General features: G+C 45.2%; 1 protein-coding gene across 2 annotated transcripts in view; it reads left to right on the forward strand.

Moving 5' to 3' along the window:
• Positions 1-16,260, forward strand: part of ST3GAL2 (ST3 beta-galactoside alpha-2,3-sialyltransferase 2) — a 236,995-nt gene that overhangs the window by 73,651 nt on the left and 147,084 nt on the right. For both annotated transcript variants that reach the window (XM_030203613.1, XM_030203612.1), the window contains exon 2: positions 10,453-11,701. In XM_030203613.1, the coding sequence (XP_030059473.1) occupies positions 11,264-11,701 (438 nt within the window). In that variant the 5' untranslated portion in view covers positions 10,453-11,263. The remainder of the gene's footprint in view (positions 1-10,452; positions 11,702-16,260) is intronic.

The raw sequence follows: 16,260 nt of genomic DNA on the forward strand, positions 1-16,260 counted from the left end.
ACCTAGTGGTAAAGTCTCACATGGTAACTGGGCGATAATGACGTACGCGCGCCAAATGCCACTTGGCGTGCGTAGCTGATGCGCCAGAAAACCAAAAATATTTTTGGGGTGCGCGCAAAAATGAAATTACCACAAGGGCCATGTGGTAGCTGTGCGGTAACTCCATTATGGCACACATTGGGCGTGCATAGACGCCTGCACGGCTTAGTAAAAGGGCCCTATAGCTTGTTATGGCCCAGCAGAATTCCATACAGCTCTAAAAAAAACTCTTTTCAAAGATGCTTTTAATCTCTCTAGTCCATCTAGTGATGACAGCATGTGATCTGTGAAGATGAAGCTTCTGCTCCCACTCTCCAGCAGGCCTCATTAGCCCGTGGCCTCTGAACAGGACTCCAAACAGTCTCCCCCCAGCATCCTGAGCAATCCAACCTCAAGCTCCTGGGCCCCTTTCTCACTCAGGGTGAGCTGGTTCTCAGTATGCAAATCGTATGCAGATTAGCAGGTTATCCTTTCACGCTCAGGGTGACCTGGTTCTCCAGAGGCAAAATTAAACAGGTCTTACCAAAAGCATATTCAGGCAATTCTTTATTCCAGCCCCTGGGCACAGTTCTTCTAGCTTAAATACTTTATACATTTACATATCTTCACACTGAGCCTCCCCACACAGATTCCTGGGCTCAGCATTAACCTCAATACTTTGGGGACTTCTAACCCCAGGCTTTGCAGCCTGCTTCTCAGTACTGGGACACACAGCCCTACTTCTTCTTTGGACACCCAGTCCTTCCTTCCTTGGACACCCCGTCCTTTCTTTCTTTAGACTCACAGTCCTTTCTTTGAACACACAGTTCCTCTAAGTACTGAGGCTACACAGTCCAACACTAATGCTTTAGGGACTTCTTACCCCAGCCTGTTTTTCTTCCTTGAGCACACAGTCCACCACAAGTCCATAGGGTTTAGCCAGTTCTTTCCAGGGGGATTCTCCTTCTTCAGCTACCAGCTCTCTTCCTTTTCTTTCACACCTCAGGTGGGGTATAAAGTGGTTAATAGCTAAACAGGACCCAGCCCATAACCGCCTGCACCTGTAGCCATCCCAGGCCTCTCCCCGGTCCTAGCAACCTCCACCTATTCTCCTAGCGCCCTCTAGTGGCCTACCCCGGACATCCTGGACATTTTAAGGGGAACAGCGCCATCTAGTGGCCTGCCCCGGCTAGGACAGCCTCATATTTATCACAGATCACACTCTATTCTTTCTTCTTTCTGTTCTCTCGGTCCTGTAAGATTATGGACTTCTTATTTCCCTCTCCATTTGCTAACTCTTCACTACTCGATTCTCTGCTCTCTATATAGTACATCACCTATCTATAGTGTACACCGCCCTGAAAGCTCTCGTCAAAGGGTGGTATAACCTTAAATAAATTTGAAACTTAACATGGTAACATAGTTGATGATGGCAGAGAAAGACATGCACGGTCCATCCAGTCTGCCCAACAAGGTAACTCATATGTGCTACTTTTTGTGTATACCTGACCTTGATTAGTATCTGCCATTTTCACAGCACAGACCGTAGAAGTCTGCCCAGCACTAGCCCCGCCTCCCAATCACCAGCCCCCCACCGGCTCTGCCACCCAATCTCTGTTAAGCTTCTGAGGATCTATTCCTTCTGAACAGGATTCCTTTATGAAGGAATGGATGTATATAATGGGCTTCTTAGCACTCAGTGCATGCTAATGTCCATTAGTGAGCACTAAGCTTTAGTAAAAGGACCCCTCAGATTGTAAGGGAATCTGGGAATGGGGAATACTTACAGGTGAATTTTCGAAAGAGAAGGACGCCCATCTTCCGAAACAAATCATGAGATGGGCGTCCTTCTCTCAGGGTCACCCAAATCGGCATAATGGAAAGCGGATTTTGGGCGTCCTCAACTGCTTTCCATTGCGGGGATGACCAAAATTCACAGGGGCGTGTCAGCACCATACCGAAGGCGAGACTGGGGCGTGTTTTAGAGATGGGCATCCTCGGCTGATAATGGAAAAAAGAAGGGCGTCCCTGTCGAGCATTTGACCGACTTTACTTGGTCCATTTTCTTTCACGACCAAGCCTCGAAAAGGTGCCCGAACTGACCAGATGACCACCGGAGGGAATCGGGGATGACCTCCCCTTAACTTCCCCAGTGTTCACCAACCCCTCCCACCCCCAAAAAAATAAATTTAAAAACATTTTTTGCCAGCCTCTATGCCAGCCTCAAATGTCATACCCAGCTCCATCACAGCAGTATGCAAGTCCCTGGAGCAGTTTTTAGTGGGTGCAGTGCACTTCAGGCAGGCGGACCCAGGCCCATCCCCCCCTACCTGTTACACTTGTGGTGGTAAATGTTGAGCCCTCCAAACCCCCACAAAACCCACTGCACCCACATGTAGGTGCCCTCCTTCACCCCTTAGGGCTATGGTAGTGATGTACAGTTGTGGGTAGTGGGTTTTAGGGAGGGGTTTGGGGGGCTCAGCACCGAAGGTAAGGGAGCTATGCGCCTGGGAGCAATTTGTGAAGTCCACTGCAGTGCCCCCTAGGGTGTCCGGTTGGTGTCCTGGCATGTGAAGGGGACCAGTGCACTACGAATGCTGGCTCCTCCCACGACCAAATAGCTTGGATTTGGTCGTTTTTGAGATGGTCATCCTCGGTTTCCATTATCGCCGAAAACCGGGGACGACCATCTCAAAAATGACCTAAGGATGACCAACTCAAAGGTCAACCTAAATTTCATGATTTGGGCGTCCCCGACCGTATTATCGAAACGAAAGATGGACGCCCATCTTGTTTCGATAATATGGGTTGCCCCGCCCCTTTATGGGGCTGTCCTGCGAGGACACCCTCATGACAACTTGAGCACCCCATTTGATTATGCCCCTCCTAGTGTACCTGAATGCTACTCATTTTAAGCTACTACTGAAAAGGTGTGAGCTACAGTGAAATAAATAAATATGATCACAGCACGCATACTTCTGGCCACAGGAGGAAAAGTCCACACAGAATATGCAGTTTAAAATCTCTTCACGTACTTTCTCACACTTATTTTGCACCTGCTCAATGTGGACCTAGTGTGCACAGGTACTTTCCCTTTTGCTGTTGTGATAAGGTCACATCCATGATAGTAGGGTTAAGGCAGTTTCAGTCTGAAATACAAGTCCCAGAAGGCATTGCAGGCAAGGGGCCAGAGGGTGAGATGAAGAACCCGGACTGGACTCCTATTGGCAATCAGGGAAGACATGGGTGTAAGCTGGCAGGTTGTGTAGAGTGGCTGCCACTAGGCGGAAAGAGAGTTAGGAAACCCTGTGTGCAGGAGCTCATGATTGGTCTCATTAGTGTAATGCTTAACTCAGCTGGTTTGGGTATGAGGAAGCTAATGGAAGGAGAATGATTGGTGGTGGTAGCTGAAGCCAGGGATTGATTAGGCAGGTGGGAAGGAGTACCAGCAGAGGAGTTCAGTTCAGGAGAGAGGAGCTGAAGGAAAGAAGCAGTTGCAGGCCGGAAACCCTTGGGCAGGGAGGTCCCTAAAGTACTGAAGCAGGCTGAGATTCCTTGGGTGAGAGGAAGTCCCAAAAGTATTGAATTCACTGTGAAGCTGATGCAGGGGAAAACCCTTGGGTAGAAGGAGTCCCTAAAATATTGAACTCTCCTGAAGGTAAAGAGGATAGAAGGTAGAAACTGCTGCTGGGTGACTGAACTGTGATGATGAACTGAAAGAACTGTTTGTCTTGGGAATTGAATTACTGTTTATTGTGCACTGGATAAAGAGCCCAGACTGGAGCCTGTAAGCCTGTATTGAATCCTGGTATGTGCTATGCTGCTGTTGGAACTGTGTAGTAGAAACCTGCATGGAATAAAAGTCCTTAAGATTGAAGTTACTGGTGGACATCTATTTCTTCATTGTACCGGGAGCCTGTGGCTGGAGGAGATTGTTCTATCCTTGGCTGCACAAGAGAGGTACCTGGTTACACTGTACCAATCTGCAGGATTTTGAAAGGGAAGCTCCAAGAGGGATTATTTTAATTTTCTTCCCTCTAATTAATATTTAGCAGTTTTAAAGAAAAGAGATTTAAAAAATCAGGACCAGCTCAATGTCCTGAATGACTTGGAATTGACTGACAAAGCTGAGAGTAGAAAGGGAGTCTTACCCTGCTCTAGCCATGTGAGATGTGTTGGTTTGGCTGCGAATCTGGTGTAGCTTTACAATTCTCACTTCCTTGTTAATAGTTATCAATTGTATAGTTCTGCCAAGAAATTCCCTTTGCAAATGCCTGCTTTGAGCTTTGCCAGTGTTTACAGTTGTAAAAGCCCCAACCAACTAGCACAAGATTCACCAACCACATTTTCTATTTTTAGATAGCAAGCAAGATGAAACTGGCAAGATTTGTGCTGCTTAGCATAAGGAAACTGGTGTACTATTTATGATCCAAAGCTTTCAATGGCTGTGTAGTTACTTGGATTAGGAAATTTGATTTCTTTACCATGAGGTCAGTTTTCAACATAGTAATATAGTAGATGATGGCAGCTAAAGACCTGTACGGTCCATCCAGTCTGCCCAAGATAAACTCATAGCATAAGGTATGATATGATACTATATATGTATACTTGATCTTGATTTGTCCATGCCATTTTCAGGGCACAAACTGTAAAGGTCTGCCTGGCACTGGCCTTGTTCTGCAGTTACTGAAGCTGAATCTGTCCAGCCACGATCATGGCACAGACCATAGAAGTCTGCCCAGCACTGGCCTTGTTCTCCAACTTCTGAAGTTGTCATCGAAGCGGGAACAGAGAGGAGGCTTAGACTGGCACAGACCATAGAAGTCTGCCCAGCACTGGCCTTGTTCTCCAACTTCTGAAGTTGTCATTGAAGCAGGAACAGAGAGGAGGCTTAGACTGGATGGAAGGGGAAGTGCGAGGGAGGGCAGAAGCTGGACGAAAGTGGGGAGAGAGGGAGGGCAAAGGCTGGATGAAAGTAGGGAGAGAGGGGGAAGAGGCTGGATTAAAGTGGCAAGAGAAGGAGGGATGTAAGGGAGGGAGAAGGAGGGCGGATGCTGGATGGAAGGGGAGAGAGAAGGAGAGCATGCATGGGAATGCAGGTGTTGGTGGCTGAATCATGCTGCCGATTTGCTTGTGCAAGCAACATGGAGCTTGGACCTTGGGCAGTGAACCTCTTCAGCTAATGGGGCTTGGACTTCCCCACCAGCGAAGGTAGGACTCAATGCTGTTGGGGGTGGGGCTGGGGAGAGATGAGAGGAAATATGAAGCCCAGGGGTGCCGTGACCCTAGAAAGTTTGGGAACCACTATGCTATCTATTAAAAAAGAAAAGTCACATGGCACGTAACAGCAAATGGGTTGCACCAGTGGGTGGAGCATAGCCTATTAATGTGCGCATCTTATAGAATAGTATCAGATGTATGCATTGAGCTGCCATAAGTTGTTACCCCTAAGTTTCAGTACACCAAAGTGATTTTGTACTACTATTCTCTAATAAATTAGGTGTGATTTACTGCCGTTATAGAATTTCCATTAAGTGCACTTGTTTGTTGCATCCACATTTAGGTGCCACGTTATAGAATTACCCCCTTAATGTGTGCTGCTGAAAATACATCCTTTATTTACACATAGATCTGACGTCTTCTCCATACATATAACCATAGATATTGAGTGCCTATATGTCTAGCACAGGGTTGGGCAGCCATGGTTCTCGAGGGCCACAACCCAGTTCGGTTTTCAAGATTTCCACAATGAATATGCATGAGATCTGTTTGCATACAATAGAAGTAGTACATGCAAATCAATTTAGATCTCATAAGTTACATAATTAGTGCCATACTGGGACAGACCAAAGGTCCATCTATTGCAGCATCTTGTTTCCAACAGTAGCCAATCCAGGTCACAAATACCTGGCAAGATCCCCCAAAAAGTACAAAACATTTTATGCTGCTTATTTCAGAAATAGTGGATTTTCCCCAAGTCCAATTTAATAATGGTCTATGAATTTTTCCCTTAGGAAGCTGTCCAAACCTTTTTTAAACTCTGCTAAGCTAACCGCCTTTACCACATTTTCTTCCTACAAATTCCAGAGTTGAATTACACGTTGAGTGAAGAAATCTTTTCTCCGATTTGTTTTGAATTTACTACTTTGTAGCTTCATCGCATGCCCCCTAATCCTAGTATTTTTGGAAAACATAAACAGACGCTTCATGTCTACCCATTCCAGTCATTATTTTATAGACCTCTAGCATATCTGCCCTCAGCCGTCTTTTCTCCAAGCTGAAGAGCCCCAGTCGCTTTAGCCTTTCCTCATAGGGAAGTTGTCCCATCCCTTTATCATTTTCGTCATCCTTCTCTGCACCTTTTCTAATTCCATTATATCTTTTTTGAAATGCGGCGACCAGAATTGAACACAATATTCGAGGTGCGGTCGCACTGTGGACCAATACAAAGGAATTACAATGTCCTCATTTTTGTTTTCAATTCCTTTCCTAATAATACCTAACATTCTATTTGCTTTCTTAGCTGCCACAACACACTGAGCAGAAGGTTTCAACGTATTGTCAACGATGACACCTAGATCCCTTTCTTTGTCGGTGACTCCTAACATGGAACCTTGCATGACGTAGCTATAGTTTGGGTTCCTCTTTCCCACATGCATCACTTTGCACTTGCTCACATTAAACGTCATCTGCCATTTAGACACCTAGTCTCCCAGTCTCATAAGGTCCTCTTGTAATTTTTCACAATCCTCCTGCGATTTAACTACTTTGCATAACTTTGTGTCGTCAGCAAATTTAATTACCTCACTAGTTACTCTCATCTCTAGTTCATTTATAAATATGTTAAAAGCAGCGGCCCCATCACAGACTCCTGGGGAACCCCACTAACTACCCTTCTCCATTGAGAATACTGACCATTTAACCCTACTCTCTTTCTATCTTTTAACTAGTTTTTCATCCACAATAGGACACTACCTCCTATCCCATGACTCTCCCTCTGGAGTCTTTCATAAAGTACTTTGTCAAACGCTTTCTGAAAATCAAGATACACAATATCAACTGGCTCACCTTAATCCACATGTTTGTTCACCCCTTCTGATTCACCATACGAGAAGTTGATTCCCTGTGTGTGAACATTTGGGACTGGAGGATCACAGTCCATCTAGAGGACGTTTTTGAAAGTCCAGTCTTGGAGATTCTTTGGGAAATTTGTTTTTATTGTTTTATAGGGTGAAATGGGAACATAGTAGTATGTAATAAATATATTGTCTTGATATTATTGAAGGATTTTACAATGTGGGTGAAATGTACATCATCAACAATTTATGTAATGTGCTTAGTACATTGTTTTTATTATTGATAACCCATTGTGATATATATATATATATATATATATATATAATGAATATGCATGAGAGATTTGCACGCCTATCATCCCATTGTATGTAAATCTCTCTTATGCATATATGTTAACATTACATATGCCATATACAAAACTTTATTATTGAATCTTACTTATTCCAAACTCGTATTAAAATATATATCCACCAAATCACAACCTTTGTTTCCCTCATACATAACCATTCATGCCTGCATTCCTACATACATACATCATAAAACATAAAACCTGGAGTGGAGAGTTTCTTGAAGTTTGAGTAAAGTCAATTTATTCACAGACTAATAAAGAGAATAAATATCAGTGAGGCTTAAAACCCTCTGGCCTACGGGGATTAAGCCCAGCCCCGGCCTGTGCCCAGCTCAGTAGAAATAAAACTTTTGTTTGTGCCCCTGGTTTGGTTACCTGACTTGAAGAAGTAGCTGGTGCCCAGAACTTTGTGGTAAAACCAGGGTTATATGTGCCTTTATATAACAGTCGTACAGAACTAGACCCAGTCAGCAGCAGCGTGACACCTTCTTAGTTGGAGGGACCAAGCTAACCAATCTCCAGCCCTGCCCCAAACTCTCTAGTTACCGATGCTATATTGGTTGAAATATTGGTGGAACTGTGACCCCTGTGGTCCTCCCTATTCTGTTGATATGGTCCCAATAGCAAGTACATGTCCATGCTCACATTCATACCTGCTCTGAAAGAAATATAAATGTATGAGTGTTCTTGCATATTTTATAAAATATGTGGTCCATCAGAACTCCACCCAAGCTGTACCCCTGGGGGTGCCTCCAAGCGGCACACGTTTGTCTTGTCTGTCACCACATGTACTTATACACGTGTATATCACAGGATAATTTTATAAATGGCCTTTCCCACATGTAGAATAGTGTATACATGTAGATTAATCTTTATAAATTACCCCCAAATGGCTGAATATTAAAAAGAATTTATATGTATAATGGCCACTGTTATACCGATAAATCCCCTATCTGTTTGGTTTTGCTACTTCTACAACTGCTCTGGCAGTATTGGTATAGTGACAAAATTAACACTCAAGCTAAAGGGTTTAATTACAAGAAAATCTCACAAAATTATATTGGTGGGTTTCAGGACACCAGGACACCACAACAATTCACTACACGCCTATACGTGGAGGAAAAAACCTCAGTAAAGTGACCCCACCTACAATACTTCTAGGGTGTGGGCATAGCTTACCATCATAGGGAAAAAACTCCACTTACTTCACAGTGTAGAAACGTTATCTCTCTTGGTCCCAATGTCCATAAAGCCCACTACCATTCACAGGAAAGGCCAAAGGCGGTATGGGCAGGGCAACGAAATCGAACACTCAGCAGTAATTCTTCAAACCTTCGCGTTCTTCTCACCTTTCAATCCTGCCCTCCGCCAATTATAGCACTCCATGGTGTCCCGGTGCCTTGAAACCCACCAATATAATTTTGTGAGTATTGCCAGGGCAGACCATTGGCTTTTCACCCAACTATACGGATATGCAACAGCCAGCTTTTTAAAGAGATGCCTGTCATGATGTTTAAATATTGCCTGAAAATATAGTGAAGTTATTCCAATAGAAAGATATCACCTTATATTCTTTTTTTTCTGTTTTGGTTTTATTTATTAACCTTTCTATGCTTTTACAAATTGTTAAAGTGGGAATAATTGCTGGAGCTAGGTTTTCTCCTTTACATCATCACCTACTGCAATGTACGACTGTGATAAGACCTCGTGCAACACAGTGCATAGGGATAGCATGACCAGCGTCAATACAAGGTTCTTCAAACTTCTCTGCTAATATACCTCTACTCTGCTATGCAGAGACCCCCTTCTAGATCCAAGAGGGTGATTCAGTCTCTCTGGTGCCAGTTTATGATGGTGGTAGTTTCAGTGCTTATGGGCATCATTTCCTCCATAGGCCATTAAACGGCTTTCAAAGGATAATGATTTCAGATTACCAGAACTGGTTTAATCAGTAATTTAGAACAGTTTCCCAAATTGTCCTGGGGGACCCTTTGCCAGTCGTGTTTTCAGCATATCCACAATCAATATGAAGCAGATAAATCTGAATACAATAGAAAGGCAGTGAATGCAAATCTATCTCCATATTCATTGTGGATATGCTAAAAACCCAACTGGCTTGGGGGCTCTCGGGACAAGTTTTGCAACCTCTAGTAGTAGTAGGTTAATGCCTACTACTACTACTACTATTTAGCATTTCTATAGCGCTACAAGGCGTACGCAGCGCTGCACAAACATAGAAGAAAGACAGTCCCTGCTCAAAGAGCTTACAATCTAATAGACAAAAAATAAATAAAGTAAGCAAATCAAATCAATTAATGTGAACGGGAAAGAAGAGAGGAGGGTAGGTGGAGGCGAGTGGTTACAAGTGGTTACGAGTCAAAAGCAATGTTAAAGAGGTGTGCTTTCAGTCTAGATTTAAAGGTGGCCAAGGATGGGGCAAGACGTAGGGGCTCAGGAAGTTTATTCCAGGCGTAGGGTGCAGCGAGACAGAAGGCGCGAAGTCTGGAGTTGGCAGTAGTGGAGAAGGGAACAAATAAGGATTTATCCATGGAGCGGAGTGCACGGGAAGGGGTGTAGGGAAAGACGAGTGTGGAGAGATACTGGGGAGCAGCAGAGTGAGTACATTTATAGGTTAGTAGAAGAAGTTTGAACAGGATGCGAAAACGGATAGGGAGCCAGTGAAGGGTCTTAATGCCTGTGTAACAGTTTGCTCCAGTAGGCTGGGTTATGTAGAAGTAGAATGCTTTTACCTTTGAATTCTGCTCAGGCTAAACCTCTGATCTCTGACGATTCAGCTAGCTCCATCCTCTCAACATTGCTCTGCCTCTTTAAAGCTAGCTGTTCATGTTGTGTGTGTGCGCATTAAAATCTGTTCTTTCTAGGAAGAGTTACTTCTCTGCTTTGTAAGCAAGTTTTATCGTGTCCTTTTCCTAGACTCCTTTTCTGATGTGCAAAATATTAGTATAGCTATTGTTGATTTTTTTTTTTAATCTTCTGCTCAATTTCAGGGCCTAACCTCTTTCATCTGAAGAAGCTTGAGAAGGAGGGGAACTAAAACTGGACCCTGGGGGAGTAAATCCAGCAGGAACACACCGCTAGAGACAAGACCTCTTTGAGGATGTGCACTCACAGTATGTGGAAGAAAGAGCCTGCGCTCACCGCCTGCACTTCTGGATACACAAGCTGACATTTTTAGCTCTTTTATCTGGAGAGTGCCTGGGAAAGAGAGGAGCTCAGCCATCTCCTAGGCAACAGCATCTCAGAGAGGGAGGGGAGAGAAGCAGACAGGTTGCTGGTAAAGAGATCGTGATGATGTGCAGTCTGACCTCCAGATAGGAGGCACCTGGAGCTTGCAGGAAGAGAGGAATGGCGAGAGCAGCTGCCTCATCCCTGGGTAGATCTTGCTATAACAGCAAATTTTGATATAGGCATGGGCTTCCAAAGCAGATGGCATAATCAGCATGAGTGGGAAGAAAGAGACTGGGCAGTCAAACTTCACTGTCTGTTGAAAGAAAGATCACTATCTCGTGGTGGAGAGAGACTAGAAGGAGCCACGCAAATCATGCTTGGTTCTCCAGTTTTACAGTAAAACTTTGCTGGAAGCAGCAGAAGCAAGCTCCAGCTGTGCATGGAATGAAGGGGTCAGGAAGTTTCCCTTTCCTGAACCGAATGTCAGTTCGAGGGATTTTTCCTATGCAGAAAAGCTAAGCAACATCATCAATGTTGTAGGTATTACTCTAGGAACTGGATTTGTTTGTTTATAGCCAGTGAGTAGATGCACAGGATTAGTCTTTTTCTTTCTTATGGATTGTCATTGCCATGTGCCCTTTCTCTACTGTGGCCAAGATAGTGAAGGTGGGCAGATTATCACTGGTACAGGACAGGAGCGGTGACCCCAGACCCATGCTGGCTCTCAGTATGAAGTGCTCCCTGCGAGTCTGGATCCTTTCCAGTGGCCTTCTGCTGGTATTCATCATGTCACTACTCTTCACATACTCTAACAACAACAGTGCTAGTTTGCCCTACTTGGACCTGGAAAGTGTGGATGAAAGCCCCCCTGTCAGGCTGGTGCCCAGCTACATCGGGCTGCAGCATCCTGGGAAGAGCGGCCGCCTCCTCCGCACCTGCTCCTGCCACCGCTGCGTGGGGGACCTGGGGGTCTCACAGTGGTTTGATAGTCACTATGATGACAAGATCTCTCCGGTCTGGACCCTGGAGAACATAGACCTGCCCTGGGACGTGATGAGGTGGTGGAAGGTGAGGGAACTATTTACTGTATTTTCTTTAAATATAGATCCTGATGGTAGATAAGAGTGCAAGGCCTAGGTAATCTGCCTTCTTACCTTTTGCTCATGCTTCTTTCTCTGGCCCCTGAAACTTTCTCTTGAGTTTTGCTGTAGATGTAAATTTAGAAGCGTGGTATATTCTCCAGAACATAAATATCATGCCCCTTATTCTTTTCAGAGAAATTAAGATTTTCATTTTATATGCCTAGTTTGCTAGGGGGCTTGGCCTTATAAGATCATTGTCTGCTTTTTAATATATTTATAAATTATCTAGGAATGGGAATAACTAATAAAGTAATTAAATTTGCTGATGACATAAACTCCCCTGTTTACTAAGATGCGCTAGTGGCTGCCAAGCGCTAATGCCGACACAGACCATTCACTTTGAATGGGCTGTGTCGGAATTGCCGTGCGGCAGCTGCTAGCACAGCTTAGTAAACAGGGGTGAAAGTTATTTGAAGTTGTTAAATCTCAAGAGGATTATGAAAAATTGTAAGGATCTTACGAGACTGGGTATCCGAATGGCAGATGACATTTAATGTGAGAAAGGGCAAAGTGATGCATGTGGGAAAGAGGAACCCAAACTATAGCTACATAATGCAAGGTTCCACATTAGGAATCACCTCCCAGGAAAAGGATCTAGGTGTCATTGTTGATGATACTTTGAAACCCTCTGCTCAGTGTAAAGTGATAGCTAAGAATGCAAAAAAGTTAGGAGTTATTAGGAAAGGAATGGAAAACAAAAATGAGAATGTTATAATACCTTTGTATCACTCCATGATGTGACTGCACCTCAAATACTGTATGCAATTCTGGTCACCGCATCTCAAAAAAGATGTAGCAGAATTACAAAAGATACAGAGAAGGGCAATAAAAATGATAAAGGGGGTGGGATGTCTTCCCTATGAGGAAAGGCTAAAGCGGCTAGGGCTCTTCAGCTTGGAGAAGAGACGGCTCAGGGGATATAAGATAGAGGTCTATAAAACACTGAGTGGAGTTGAACAGGTAGACATTAATCACTTGTTTACTCTTTCCAAACATACTAAGACTAGGGGGCACATAATAATGTTACTAAGTAGTAAATTAAAAACAATCCGCAGAAAATATTTCTTTACTCAACATGGAATTCATTGCCAGAGAATGTGGTAAACCGTGCTAAACTAATTGCTTTTAAAAAAGGTTTGGATAATTTCCTGAAAGAAAAGTCCATAAGCCATTAGTAAGATAGGCTTAGGAAAATCCACTGCTTATTTCTAGGATAAGCAGCATAAAATCTATATTGCCCTTTGAGGGGCCCTTTTACTAAGCCGCGTAAGCGTATATGCACGACCAGTGCGCACCAAAATGGAGTTACTGCGTAGCTCTTGCAGTAATTTTATTTTTGGCGTGCGACCGATACACGCATCTGAAATTTGTTTTTATTTTTGGACGCACATATTGGACTTGCGCCAAGTAAAATTTGACATGCATAGGTCATTACCGCGTGAGACTTTACTGCTAGGTCAATGGCTGGCTGTAAGGTCGCAGACCCAAAATGGACGCACAGCAATTTTGATTTTGCCGCACGTCCATATAAGGCCTTTTTTACAGGCGCGCTGAAAAATGGATCGGCGCGCACCCAAATCCCACACCTACAGTAGCACAAGCCATTTTACAAATGAATTGGTAAGATATTTCACAATCTAAAATAATTTTTTCTATTTAAATAGATCTTTCCAAATTAATCAGGTAAAGTATGCCTTCTTAGGTTTAATCAACTGTTTTTAAGCTTCGATAGCGGTCCTTCAATTATCGTTGCTCAAGTATATTTTATTTTTCAACCAAGCCCTTTCCAACCTTCAGCATTGCTGCTTTTGCTGTTTCAATTCGTCATCACACATTGATCTAGTTTCCCTGATACTAAATGAGTTCCTTTTCATAGGTGTCATGTCATCTAAAATCCCTTTTGATAACTTATTCCAGTTATCAGTTACATTGAAATTTTCATCCGTAATCTCCAAATTATATTGCTCCAACCTATTCCAAAATTCAATAGTATCTATCTTACCTCTGGAGCAGTGTGTTTCTTCTAGCAAAAAAGGTGCCAGTACTCAAATGTCAGGCCACCCTTCAGGGATGAGGTGATCACTGAGGGACTCACCCCACAATAGCCAGGACCCCTGCAACCAGTCACAGAATCTATGACAAGGCAGAATTGGTGTGTAGAGCCTGAGCTGTTTCATTAAAACTTGGGGACCACGGGCCAATTTCAGCACACAATGGAAAAGGTGCCGGTACTCAGTACCCCCAAGTACCCCCTCAAAAAAAGCCCTGCTCTGGAGTAGCGAAAAGATTTAGGTGGAAAGGATGTAATCAAGCATTTTAGAACTGACCCACCACTGGTTAGTGCTTGTGGTCACCACCTGCCACCACAATAAGGGTAATTTTATAACTGGGCATCTAGGGACCCTTTTACTAAACAGCAGTAAGCCCACCGCGGGCTTATTCTGTGCCAATCCAGTACTACCGCAGGAGCCCGGCTGTAGTTCCCACCCCTATCAAATGCCATTTCTGGCACTACAAAAATGTCCTATTTGTGTAGCACCAGAGCTTAACCAGCGGTAGTTGGACAGCACCATGTGCTGTCTGGTTACCACCAGGTTAGCTTGGGAGCCCTTACCGCCATCTCAATGGATGGCGGTGAGGGCTCCCCACTAAAATGGCCATGTGGTAAATGGTTCACTTACCGCACGGCCATGTATTTTTCCCAAAAATGGACATCCTTTTACCCGCTGTGGTAAAAGGGGGCCTCAGCGCGCGTAAAAAACACACGCTGCCGTTAGCGCAGGCCCCCTTTTACCTCAGCTTCATAAAAGGACCGTCTAGGCCTATTTTATAAATGCAACATGTGTTCATGTGCCTTTTACAAAATAGCCTACGCAAAAGCACTTGCACAAAGTCTCACCTACTCAGAGTCAAGTGGCAGGAGTAACTTTGGGCTCCTTTACTAAGCAGCGGTAAGCCCAACGAGGGCTTACCCCTCGCTATATAGGAAGTACCGCCGGGCTACTGCAGCAGCCTGGCGGTACTTCCCACCCCTAGCGAGCCATCATTTCCGGCGCTACGAAAAAAATTTTTTGGTAGCACCGGAGTGTACCTGGCGATAATCAGGCAGTGCCACCCACTGCCCAGTTACCACTGGGTTAACGTGGGAGTCCTTACTTCCACCTCAATGGGTGGCAGTAAGGGCTCCCCCCCACAAAATGGCCATGAGGCAAGTTTTTTACTTGCCACCCGGCCATTTTCTGTTGGAAAGCAAGACTTCCCTTTTACCAGCTGCAGTAAAAGGGGGCCTGAGGCTGAGCGCACATGTAAAATATGCATCAAAGCCAGTGCCGTCCCCCTTTTGCCACAGCTTGGTAAAAGAGGCCCTTTGTATTTTGATGTGCCTTTTAGAAAATGGCCTGCTGTTGCAGGGAGGAAAACTGAATTGATGGCTATTTACCTGTCAGGGAACTGTGTTCAAACTTGGGAAGAAATAGGATTGGAATTAAATAGGTACTTTTCAGTGTCTTTTTATATTACTCTGCTTATTTAACAAAGGCGGTTTATAGTATAGTTTAGCATGCAAGTCTCTGTTTAGAGTTTGGTTATAAAGGCAGGTAGAGCACAGCATAGCAGTTAAAAAAAAGTTTCAGTTTAGGGTTTTATTCTCACCCCAACTCCCAGTCACTCCAGGCTTAATTTTTGTTTTATAGGCCAGTGATGGCGAACCTATGGCACGCGTGCCAGAGAGGGCACGCGCGCCACCGGTCGCTTCAGCCCGTTCCAGCCCTCCCTCCCACGCACCCGGCGTCAAGCATTCCTTCCTCCCTCCCTCCCACCCGGCACCAGCCCCTCCCTCCCTCCGAGCACGAAATTTAAAAGTCTTCCCTTGTCCAAGTTAAGGCGGCGTCAGCAGTAGCAGCGAAAAGCGTGCTGCTGGCTCGGCACGCCTTCTTCAGCCTTCCGTCTCAAGCTCTGGTCCCGCCCTAACAGGAAATGAGGGCGGGACCAGAGCTTGAGAGACGGAAGGCTGAAGGAGGCGCGCCGAGCCAGCAGCACGCTTTTCGCTGCTACTGCTGATGCCGCCTTAACTCGGACAAGGGAAGACTTTTAAATTTCGTGCTTGGAGGGAGGGAGGGAGGGAGGAAGGAATGCTTGACGCCAGGTGGGTGGGTGGTCTGGTGCCTGCTGCCGGGTGGGTGGGAGGGAGGGAGGCCTGCTGCCGCCGGGTGGGGGGGGAGGCCTGGTGCTTGGGTGTGAGGGAGGGAGGCCTGGTGCTTGGGTGGGTGCTTGGGTGGGCTTGGTGCTGGGTGGATGGATGGCCTGGTGCTGGGTGGGAGGCCTGGTGCTTGCTGCTGGGTGGCAGGCCTGGGTGGGTGGCCTGGTGCTGGGAGGGAGGGAGGCCTGCCTGCCTGCCTGGTGCTGGATGGGAGGGAGGCCTGCCGCTGGGAGGGCAGGGGGGAGAGGAGGGTGGCTGGACATGGGTGCCTGGAGGGGAGGGCAGGG

The sequence above is a fragment of the Microcaecilia unicolor genome, chromosome 5 (genome assembly GCF_901765095.1).
Source record: "Microcaecilia unicolor chromosome 5, aMicUni1.1, whole genome shotgun sequence".
NCBI lineage: Eukaryota > Metazoa > Chordata > Amphibia > Gymnophiona > Siphonopidae > Microcaecilia > Microcaecilia unicolor.